The sequence below is a fragment of the Seriola lalandi genome, unplaced genomic scaffold, assembly GCF_002814215.2.
Source record: "Seriola lalandi dorsalis isolate HSWRI2012SDOR001 ecotype SW California unplaced genomic scaffold, Sedor1 jcf7180002054927, whole genome shotgun sequence".
In the NCBI taxonomy this organism is placed as follows: domain Eukaryota; kingdom Metazoa; phylum Chordata; class Actinopteri; order Carangiformes; family Carangidae; genus Seriola; species Seriola lalandi.
This window is the reverse complement of record NW_019525479.1, coordinates 224,052-236,149: the sequence shown is the minus strand read 5'-3', so window position 1 is coordinate 236,149 and position 12,098 is coordinate 224,052. Positions and strand designations below refer to the sequence as shown.

Genomic DNA, 12,098 nt, shown 5'->3' with positions numbered 1-12,098 from the left:
GGGGCATGAGGGGCATGAACTGATGAACCAGAAATGAGCATGAGCGGCAGGTTTTTGGGAAACTTCAGCAGAATACAGAAAAGACAAATCAAACATGACGTAAACATGAACAAAGTACCTCGACAATATCAACTACATTTATTTGTACAGCCCATTGTCACATGCAGTGTCGCATCAAAGCATCAAACCTAGCTCCTGAATTATGCGTCTGGTGTCTGGTTCTTTGGGTTGTTTTTATAGTGAATATAACCCCAATATTCACTTGATGTTTAAGGACAAACCTGACGAAGACTGTGGCCAAAATGTAGCTGTGGATAAACGGACCATTGACAGATTGACAAAGTGTTTGTCCTCTTTCTTTTGCATCACACACTTTAAATTTTTTTCAATTCAAGATCAATTTTATTGATAAAGCCCAAATCATTAATTTGCCTCAACAGCTATCGTTAGACCCTCTTCCCATAAGGAAAAATTTCTGGATGGGTTGATATGCAGTTTAATTTTAGCTGCAATTTGTTATAAAAAGGATGATCAGTTATTTTTCTACATAGTAAAAAGGAAGCTCCCCCGTTCTCTCTCTCTCACTCTCTCTCTCACACACACACACACACACACACACACACACACACACACACACACCCATACAGTGAGCCTGCTGCCTGTGTCAATTAAACATGGCCCTGGTCCACGCTGATTAATTGCATTTAATAATTCACAGCTGAACTTTAGTGGGAGTCACTTCAGCATAGCGATAAAGGGGGCTGGGGTCGTTCGTGTGTGTGTGTGTGTGTGTGTGTGTGTGTGTCATGGAGAGGCCGAACCCCCACAGGGTAGGAAGGCAATTAGTTGCTCTCTCTCTGAGTGGCATCCAGTCATGGCACAAGACACACACACACACACACACACACACACATACACAGTGAACTGAAATAGTATCACAGAGTTTGTCATTACAATCCATACGTGTGTGTGTGTGTGTGTGTGTGTGTGTGTGTGTGTGTTTGATTGTTTGCTCAGCTTATTACATCTTGTTATTAAATAATTTCTATTATGTCCAACATCAACTTCATGTTTACGTTTTTCATTTAATAATTGTGATTTTAATCGGAGACATTGTTCAGTTTGTACAAACAGGTTCATGGTGCTAAAATTCACCAACGACGAGACAAAGAATTGAAAAGTTCTTCCACGAGACTCCTGAAAAATCTGCAGCTTCTACATTATTTGTAAAGTCAGCTTGATGTGAAATTCTTTCCTTTGTCCTCTTCTGTGTATACTCTCATTTCAAATTTTTTCTTCTTCAACATCTCTCTCTTTTACAGTGTATCTCAGATTTCTCCCCCAGCCCCCCAGCAGCACTGATCCCTTCTCCCTCTCTGCCCCGACTCTGTGGAAAATGAGCTTGTTTCCTGAGCCATTTTCTTTGTTAAAAGCCATTAATTAGGCTAATTGAGGAGAGAGACAGGACACTCCAATGACTCCCCTGTTTAATGAGCGACAAGGAGAATTAACGTGGGGGGGGGGGGGGGGGGGGGGGCAGGAATGGACGTAGGGTATAGAGATGGGTAGAGGAGTCGATAGAGGAGGGGAAGGGAGGATGGAGGAGGGGAAGGTGAGGGATACAGGGACGGGACAGGAGGCCTGGAGCAGTGAGGAAGGGGGAGGTTGGGAGGGAAAATAAGAGGGAGAAGAGCTGGAAGCGGGATATGGGGACACGTGGGTGGGATGCCTGGAGGGAAGGAAAAGGGAGAGGAGAACACAGAGAGATGGGTGAGTGGGGGGGGCAGCAGGAGGAGGAATCGGGGAGGGATGAGAGGGATGGGAGTGTGGAAGAGGGGGAAAAGATAGGGAGTGGGGCCTTCAGGGGGCCTGTAGTTATAGAAAATATATAAGGGGGTGGCAGGGCTGGCAGAGGAGGAGACTGGGGAAGAATGGAAACATCTTGTGTTTCATGTGGCAGCTGGAGGATCAGTCCCACTGAAACCTGTACATTTACATTTACCTCTGTACATTTTCATGACATTACACATTTGTACACATAAGAGAACTTGCTTTTGAAGAAACCGGAGGAAATCAGTTGACTGGAGACCGCGGAGTGTAACGAGGTGAGTGTCTGGAAGCTTGGAAGTGTTGTCTTAAAACAACACTCAGATACAGATGTACGCTGAAACAGTTTTGTTCCTCTTCTCTGCAAAAGCTCTCAAGAAAAACCCTTCCAAAACCCCACACTCATCGCTCTGAAACGCATTCAGAGGTTCAGCTGAAGCTACTGTGATTTAAGGCTTCAGCACTCAGGGTCACACAAATCAAGTGTGTATCTTCCCTTTGTGTTTCCTTGTTGAGCTGTGGTAGAGGGATTGTGACACAAAGGGGGGATTTTGTACCAAAATGACTGTCACTTGGAAGACAACCACTTGGATGGATCAGACCTGTTGTGGCTTTTTATACAGAATAAGGATTATATGGATTTTGGTGGAGATTTTGGTGGAGACACATTAGGAAGTGACCTCTCCACAGCCAGTAAGGAAAAGACAACGCTGTTCAGGTGACGCGCAAGAACACAACTAAAACCTTTTGAGGTTTTGGGATCATAAACATAGACTTGTCTTTCCCGCCGGTTTTAAAGTTACAGCTCACAGGCAGCTCTGCCACTATTTACACACTAACAAAAAAGCAAATTCTCCAGCTTTTGAGTGAGTTCCTTCTCCTGTGGCTTGCAAAGCCACATAGTGGTGAGAAAAAAAAACATCTAAAGCTTGTGACCATTAGTTTTAATTTGAATTGTCTCCTTGTTCAGATCCAGTGGAAGCTTCACCGACGCTGGTTTGCTCAGCCACAGGCTGCTCATCAAGATGACTGACAGGTGTGGTGGGAGGAATACGACCAACCAAGGGCAAGGAGGGCGGGTTTCATGATACACCTTTTATCTCCTGCTTATTTCAGCTTTAAAATCAAATCTTTAAAATCACAGCTGGTTGACAATAATGTGTATTTCTCTGTGAGTAAGACTGACCATGGGTCCAAAAAAAGAAACCACAAACAAAAGATACTGGAGAAATACTGTAAATACTGTAGTCTGTCAGCACTGGGGGGGGGGGAAAGCAAGAGGAAGGATGAAAGAAGAGAAGAGGGACTCTAATTGAAAGACGTGGTGCAGAACGATGGTGAGTAAGAAAGAGTAATGACAAAGAGAAGGAGCTGAGAGCAGAGGAAGCGTGAGGGACAGCGAGGAGTCCTTTGAACCTTTGCGCTTTAACAGAGATGCTGAGAAAGAAAAACAGGAGAGAGACAGGAATAAGATTCTTCTTTGCCTGCACACACACACACGATACACTTCCTGTCAACTCTGGTGTTTTTCTGCTGTTAAAACTTATCATTAATCTTCTCTCTTCTGATGATGTATGCTCTCACTGTGTTTTCTTACGTTAATGGAGCTTGATTTGACTCATTAGTGAAACAGTGTGGCATCAGACAGAATTAAAAGCTAAACTGAGCCTGAACCATAACAACAAAACAAGCTGTTATACACAGTTATAGACCAGGTCTGCGGTGATGGACTAAAATAAACAAAATCACAGTTATCATTTTTAAAAACCCTTGTTTTCCTCAAATGAAACCCTCCAATAATCTGTCAGTGAGCTGAGACACTTTCACATTCCCATAGAGGTTTTATCTGCTCTTAAAGAACTCTCCTGTCACAGGCCTCTGATGGAGAAATGTTCTATATAATTCATATAATTCATACTTGTATATATATAGATATGTATTTAGCCACATATCACTACTGTTTCTTCCCACGTGCATATACATCCACACAACAACAGACAGCCCTGCTCCTTCTCTAACAAACAGATCCCTCGTCAACACAACAACTACAGAACCATGGTCACATCCCAACCCGTTTTCCCGTTTTCCCTTTTTAATGTATTTATGGATTTATTGTCTTGCTCTTGCTTCTGTATGTTTGTGTGCATGTACTTGCTGCGTGTTTTGTCCCATTGTTACAGCCTTGTAAAGCTCCCACTGTGCTACAGTCTGTCTCATCTGACCTGTTGTGTCTAGTTTCAATAATTAAAAAATAAATGAATAAATAATCTGCAGGCTCTATAGCCAGCAGAGATGAGGAGCAGGCTGCAGAGGTGGAGTCATCCTTCGTTTCACTCACTCTGTAGTTGATCATATACAGGATTTTTCAGCTCACCAAGTTAAATCCATGCTTTCTAACAGCACGTTATTTAATCCCTGTTTCACCATCACACCAGCCCCAGGATGACAGTGTAATGAGAAACCAGTGTGGACTATAATTATATTGTATCCTATCACATTTTTAGAACTTCCCAGTAAATGACAATAATTCCTAATAATACAATTAATTGAATTAATGCAAAATGGATAAGCAACAGAATGAATGGATGGATTAGCCAATTAAAATCATTAATTACCTATAAAGCTGTTACGATTCATCCATCAAAAGAAAATCTGCGTGCAATTGAGGAATGGTTTCCATATTTTTTCCAAGAGAAAATGTAAAAAATTTTGCTGGTTTTTGCTACACAATGTAAACTTTTTCTGCTTGTTTTTTTGTTTTTGTTGATCAGTTTTGGAAAGATGAACAGACAAAACCGGAAAAAAGAGGAGGAAGGGAAAATATTTAAGACTGAAATAAATCAAATTTAACACTCAGAATTCACTGAGACACACAGATTAGATGGTGGAGTTGATGCAGTTTCACTGTATAGTGATTGGAAGTGATTTTGGACACAGCTGTTGCCACATGTTTGTGCCAGAAAGAGGAAACTGCAGCAGGATCCTTAGTTGAATGTTCCCACTGAAACTTCGATGTTCCCCACTTGTGCAGCATAAAAAAAAATTAAAAAAAATATAAAAAAACATTGCTGAGGCTCAAACTGAGATGAGAGGACTCATTGACTCGGACATTTGCTGTAGCGTTGTGTTTGTACCTTTGTAGTCCTGTCCTGTGGTGCTGATGTGCATCCTCTTCTGACACTCTCCACAGCTCATCAGGAAATGAGTCACCGCCTCTCTGGGCAGGAAGGCGTACGTCTCTGCTATCTGAGAGAGAGAGACACCGAGGGACAGGCAGAGAGAGAGAGAGAGAGAGAGAGAGAGAGAGAGAGAGAGAGAGAGAGAGAGAGAGAGAGAGAGAGACACACAGAGAGAGAAAGAGAGAGAGAGAGAGATAATAATCAATAATCTAACTTTTTTGTATTTCATTCTAGGCCCTCTGAGTTGTATGGACGTATCTGGGCACACGTCGTCATTTATTATCACTTTTCTGGTTTCCACAAACATAATCATAGAAATGTGGACGTAATAAGGAAACCGTTTGATTTAGAGTTTTGTGAAAGCAATTCACAGTCAAAACTCCAATTTAAGGTGATGAAAGCACATGTGCATCAAACAGCTTGTTAACACTGGTAATTAAAATTACACTCAATGGGAACAGAATTTAATTTAAACAACTCTATATTGTGAGCATTGTATGCGTGAGAGTGGGCACAGTAAAAGTGAGAGTGAGTGAGTGGGAGAGAGGGAAGTGTGTAAGGGTTGTGTGTTTTATCTGCAGTGTAATTTTATCTGTCACAGCACAATAAACAAAAACAACTTCAGTCTGAGGCGCTGACTCTAAAATCAAGTGTTGACAATTGATTATTAAACCACTAAAACACTGTCTGCTCTGTTTGTGCTCTTTATCTTTCGAGTCATGTTGTCTACATTTCACCATATAACAAAATTGGCCCGGAATGGCAAGACAGGGCCGTTATTACCTTTTTCAAAGTGTCTCAAAGAAAAACTGCTCTCGGTGATGCTGAGGATATAAAGTCTATAAATCCGTGGGTGTGTGTTTGAATGTGCGTGTGTGCATAAATAAAACATTTATTCAGGAAGAGAGGCACAAAGACACAAAAGAAAAGAGGAGGAAGGGTGGAAGATAGCCAGCGTGGGTGGATGGGGGTGGCTGTGCAGCCTGTGTGTGTGTGTGTGTGTGTGTGTGTGTGTGTGAAAGAGAGAGTGAGTGTGTAGGAAGGAGGGGGTAAAGCAAAGGCAAATGTCACTCACAGCCTTTGGTGTCCTGAAGACCTGAAGCTATGTGGCATGGTAACCTAGCTGCCGGCTGTAACTATACTGTATGTACAGTAAATACAGAAGGACACAGGACAGTGTGACAGACCACATAGGTGATAAAGAATTAAGGATTTTTAAAAGAAGATAAAACAACTACAACAAAGAAGATAAAAACATACACAGATTGGTAAAAAGATGAAGAAGAATGAGGAAAAAACCTAGAAAAAGAAAAGTTAAAGATTAAAGATATCACAGCCGTTTGCCAGTAATTGTCACAGCTTCGTCTTGTGTACTTAGAGATGAATGTGTGGAACCTGCACTTGCACTGTTTAACCAGAAGAGGGCAGTGTCAGCAGCTGAGACAGAGACAGCAGAGCAGAGCTGCACAACCTTCACTGAACTACAAAATCTGAAAATAAAAAATCTATTTCTGCATTTTCCTCAAAAAATTAATCGCAGGTCTCAGAAGGTTTAACAGTTTCTTTGAAACTGAATTATGTTAGAATGATGTTTATCATGAGGTCAGCGGAGGTGGATGAGGAATTAATGTTGCCCCAACAAGGAGAGTGAGATGAGACAGAAGAAAAGAAATAAAGGTGAAATGGAAAAGGAATTCCTGAATAACAGTGATGATGATGATGAAGATGATGAAGATGATGATGATGATGATGATGATGATGATAATGAAGGTGGCTCACTTTCACACACTCTGTGACCTATACAAAAGTTAATTTTCTGAATCTATTCACTTTCTCCCTCTGATATTACTATTCGAAGACAGACATTCTCAGCTGCTGGGTTCTTACTCAAAAATTGGATATATGGGGGAAAAAATTAAGTAGGGTTGCAAATCATTATTAATCTACCAGTTATTTTCTCAATTAATCAACCAAGGTGTTTTAGTTGTATGTAAAAATTGTAATTGCAAAGAAAATTTTCACAAGTCAGGAGCTGAAATTCGGGAATGTTTCGTGTTTTCACTTGAAAAATTATTCCATGATTATAAAAATAATATCCAATTCTTTTTTCTGTTGATCAGCTGATTAAATTTAATTCACTAACTAATCCCTTCAATCGTTGAAAAAAAAGTTACATCTACTAAACAAAATGTAAAGTAAAACTACCTGCAACCCAGCAGAGTCTGCAACCCACCCAGAGTCTAGCTTCTGATGTGAAACTGAAACTAGTGTGACGACGGCTGTTAGAATAAAGAGACATCGTTTCTTTTTTTCTGCCAGAGACACTGAAAGAGGAATGAAGCCCGAATGAAGAGGAAGAGAGAGAAAGGGAGAGGAGGGCAGTGAGCGTTGAGCAACAGACAACACAAGTTATGAAAGAGAGAATCCACTCTGTGGGACAGAGGTTGGTAGGTAGCATGAGACAGAGGAGACAATGAGAAACAGAGTGGAAAGTGAAAGGAAGAGAAAGAACAAAGTGGGAGTCAAAAGATGCTCAAGCTGGACACATTAACATAAGAAGAATAAAAAAAAAGGTTCACATACTTAGACTGAAATTGAGAGAAGAGAATGAGAGTGACTTTCCTGCTGCTGTAACCATGACACATAAATAAAAGGGAAGACAGCATCCTTACAGCTTTGTAGGTTTTCTTCTGGCCGGCGTGTTTTGGTGCTTTGCCTGGATCCGTGCTGATCTCCACATGCATGGCGTAGATGATGTCGAAGAAATCCTCCACCACTGCCACGCGCTTCAGGGACGAGTCGACCCCGGACATACTGTCCACACACTGGAGACGGAGCAGAGAGAAACTTTGAATGTCTGAGCATCTTTTCTTTTTTTTGGGGGGCATTTTAACCTTTTATCAAACGTTCACAGTACAAGACAGACAGGAGAAAAGGGGACAATCGAACCAGGGACCAACTGTTCAGTCTCAGTGACAATAATGATTATTTTTATAATGATCTTTATGGTCTTTAATGAATCATCCGCAGGACAGGAACAAGACACCTAAATGTAAAACAGCCTACCCGAGATGTACAGGTATTCACTGAGCCCGGAAACATTCACATTCACATGTGTAAGACACCAGCAAAAAGTGTTAATGATGGTGTTTCATCTAGACACTCGTGAACACCTGTTTAAACTGTGTTATAGATACAAAATGAATAAAAGGTTCTGTATATTTAACATCTGTCTGTTATACAGAGACTGATGTTGGTGATAGTTTGAATTTGACCACTGACAACAGCTGTCATGTGTGTGAAGACTGATGATCAGAGGTATGATTTCAGATTTGCTGGTTCCGGTTTTTGAAATATCAAGTTTTGCTGCTTTTCCCTTGGTCTCACAAAAACAAGATATGTGATGGTACCGACTTCTGTTCTTGTTATGGGTGCCTTTCACTGTCAATCGACAGACTCCTCCATAGTGAAAATAATCATTAGCTGCAGGCCTCCCTCTGTCTAATCAGGTGCAGAAAGGGTTGTTGATGTCTGAGAGAAGGAGAGAGCTGCCATTGTAAAACCTATTTGTAATTATGTCTGATGACTCAAGCCAACATCTTTAATAATAATAATAATGATGACAATAATAAATTCAATTTTAAGCGCCTTTCACATAACCTGTGGACTTTACATACAGAACACAAGCAAAGCAACTACATTAATAAAAAGCTTGGTAAAACAGATGTTTTCTTAAGTCTAGACTTAAGCTAAAAAATACAAAATTCATCTGAAGTGACAGAAAACCGGTGTAGAAACAACAACAGTGTCTCCTCGCATCAAGTGTCATCCCTTCACTGTGCATCAGTCAGACCATCGTGAGCAAAGTGAAAACTGCGTTGCAGAAGCTTCTTACTGCCATGAGTCAAAAATGAAAATGAGTTCTTTTGTTTTTCATCACTGACTCCTGTCTTTACTCTCTGACCACTATCAAAAAGGTTTCTGTTTAAGTTATGAGTCGTCTGCAAAAATCAGTTTACAGTTAACTGAATTCAAATAGTCGCTAGTGACCTTAATACAAAATACATTTATCTTGGTGTCTTAATTTTGGTGTCTTCTACATTTGAGATGAGGAGGTTAATGGATGCAGATCCCATTAAAACCACATGATTACAGATAGAGATCTGCTCCAGATCACATACCCTGATCATTAGTCTTGATGATTAGATTATTGTGCTGCATTTTGGGATCTTGAGTCTTTCTCACAGATTGAAGATGGACCATTTCTGGCTTCAGTGGGAATTTGAATATTCACTCTTATCTCCCCTGTATGCAGCTATCGCATACCGACTCTTCTCAGAAGAAAAACATTGACACCAAGGAAGACGAGTGTTCTCACACTGATGTTTGATGAGGGATTGTGAAAGTTATTTTGAGTTAACAGCAGCACTGGGAGGAGACTCATCTACATCTCAGAAACCTAAACAGAAGTTGTCAAAGTGCCCTGAAACCTCCAGAGTCAATAATAATACAACTGCATCACATTTACAGCTAGATCAATTCTGCAACAAATCCTCCAACCCTGACCTCTGATACGACCCATAGGAGCATCTGCTGAAATGGCACATATGGAGGCAGATGTACCAAACCTTCATCGTCATGGTTACAACAGACACTGTTAAACTTATGTAAGGGTCACCATTTGGTTAAGGTTAGGCACAAAAACGACTTGGTTAGGAAACGATCATGGTTTGGATACTTCCTTAAGGTTAGCGGACTTTAGTTGTCATGGTTACACTAATAAAACATGCAGTTAAGGTTGAGGAATGGTCATGGGTAAAAGAAACAACGATGGCGATCAAACCTGCTCCTCAGAGGATCTATGAGGACAGTCTTCTCTAATTCTTGTCATGATGACAACTTGTAAAACTAGAACATGGATGCAGTGAAATTCATGTCGTGAACACCTTTCCTGTCTTTAGCTGTAGGTATTTAAAGCGTAATGAAATGTTTCAGTTTTGCAACATGCCAATTTCCTCTGCTGTTTAATGGTGTGGAGTAAATTCATGATGTATAATTATACATAAATGGCTGAGCAGCCCTGAATTAGACAAAGACTTCTACACCTACTGTAAGTTAATCAAGCTTCCCAGAGGACAGCTCACTCTCTCGCTCTCTCGCTCTCTATCTCACTCAAACACACACACACACACACACACACTTCTGGGAACACCAGTATGTCTTGGGAACCTCCCCTGTCCCCACAACGCTGTAGGAGTGTGAGGTGTACCTCTGGAAAGCAAAGAAGGGACTGGAGAGGGTGGGAAAGTTTGTATGTGTGTTTTTCTTTAGACAAAGAAAGAGAATGAGAGCAAAAGAAAAAGAGAAATGCCACTGAAAGAGAGGAGGAGGAGAAAGAGGAGGAAGGCCAATGGAGGGATGGAACAGCGGGAAATAAGGTGGTGGGCATTGCTACCTGCTCAACATGTGTCAGTGGATAACAACATACACACACACACACACACACACACAAAGCTCCTCCCCCGCTGCAGACTAGTAGCATACAGTGAAGCCTGCTACTGCCATGGTAACCAAGGAGAGCTGACCTCACAGGGCAGGTGTGTGTGTTGGGGTCTTTGTATGTGTGTTATAGAGAGTATATTTTATTTTGTGTGTGTGTGTGTGTGTGTGTGTGTGTGTGTGTGTGTGTGTGTGTGTGTGTGCGTAGACAGTGTATTTTCTTCAACAGGTTTCTAACAATAATTGAGTCGCTAGTGAATAGAATGTGACGTGTTGACCAGACAACACACACATGTGCACACACACAAGAGTTCATGGTTACTCACAAGAAAAAGCAGTGAGGGGAAGACGGTCATGTACAGCTTCTCTGCTTTCTCTGCTTGAAAACAACATTTTTATTGTGTCCAGTTTCTTACAGACAGGGGAGAAGAACCTACGGCACCTAAAGAAAGCAGCTGTTGAGTCAGCTGAAGTTCTGCGCAAAAGTTTTAGGCACTTTAGATCTTTAGATTCTTATCTATTACAAAATTACATTATGAAGGCATCAGATAAGTCCCAGATTCACTCTGCAGCAATGACAACAACCACAAACCTACCTGCAAAGTACCTGGAGAACTGTGTGCAGGTGTACCAAGGAGAACTGCAGCTGTCACAGCAAATATTGATTAGATTTTGGTTTTAACTGATAAATTAAAACTATTCATGGCACAGTAGTCTATGTGGTCATTTTGGAGGTTGTAGTTTGTGTGATATTTTGTCCACATGAGGGCAAAATTGTAAACAAAACTCATAGGATAGGCCTAAGAATCTCAATATGATCAAAGGTTGATCTCACTGTGAATTGTTTACACACAGTACACATGCATTTGTTTGGATGAATTAGATAAAGATCAGATAGTTGGTTTTGTTTAAGGAGCAGTCCAAAACCCAAAGACATATTTAATTTTATTTTTTAAAAGACAAAGAAAAGCTGCAAATTGCTGAATTAGATTCTGCATTTCGCTTGTAAATGACTTAAAAGTAACCTGACACACCAGAAGGTTTGTTACACGAAGCATCTGGGAGGCTTCGTTGTTTAAAAAAACTTGGCAGTTGATTGGATCCATCTGTCTATCATATGATGCGTTAGCAGAGGAAACACAACACAACAACAAGCCGCAGTCTGAGCGGCTTTGAAAGCTAGTTAGCATGTCGATGATTCTGTCTTTGTGAGGAAAATTTGTGCATAGAAGGAACTGATGAACACCAAAACAGATGCTTTTCCGCAGCTCCCCATAGCTCCTCCCTCGCAGGACTCTGATTGGTCCGAACCACTGTGGTTTGGCCACAAGCTTCGAGCCTGAATATGGATTCTCACTTGCAAGAAATCCAGCTGTCTAGCAAAGTTGACTTAATAATAATTTGTTATGAAAATTGTTACCAATTCATTTTCTGTCAGACAACTAATAAGAGTACGACTGATATTGGATTTTTGGGGCCGATGCCGATACTGATATTAGGGAGTAAAAAAAATTCTGATATCGATATATTGGCCAATATATATAAATATAGACTTGTGAAAAAAATATGTAATGAAAGCAGGATCATGTACAG

The 12,098-nt window shown here is 40.8% G+C and overlaps 1 protein-coding gene across 1 annotated transcript in view; it reads right to left on the bottom strand.

Moving 5' to 3' along the window:
- LOC111644193 (nucleolar protein 4-like) overlaps positions 1-12,098 on the bottom strand; it is a 147,176-nt gene that overhangs the window by 107,981 nt on the left and 27,097 nt on the right. Inside the window, exons 2-3 of the mRNA XM_087170062.1 lie at positions 7,679-7,831; positions 4,962-5,073 (exon numbers count right to left, since the gene is read on the bottom strand). Coding sequence (XP_087026188.1) covers positions 4,962-5,073; positions 7,679-7,831 — 265 coding nt within the window. The remainder of the gene's footprint in view (positions 1-4,961; positions 5,074-7,678; positions 7,832-12,098) is intronic.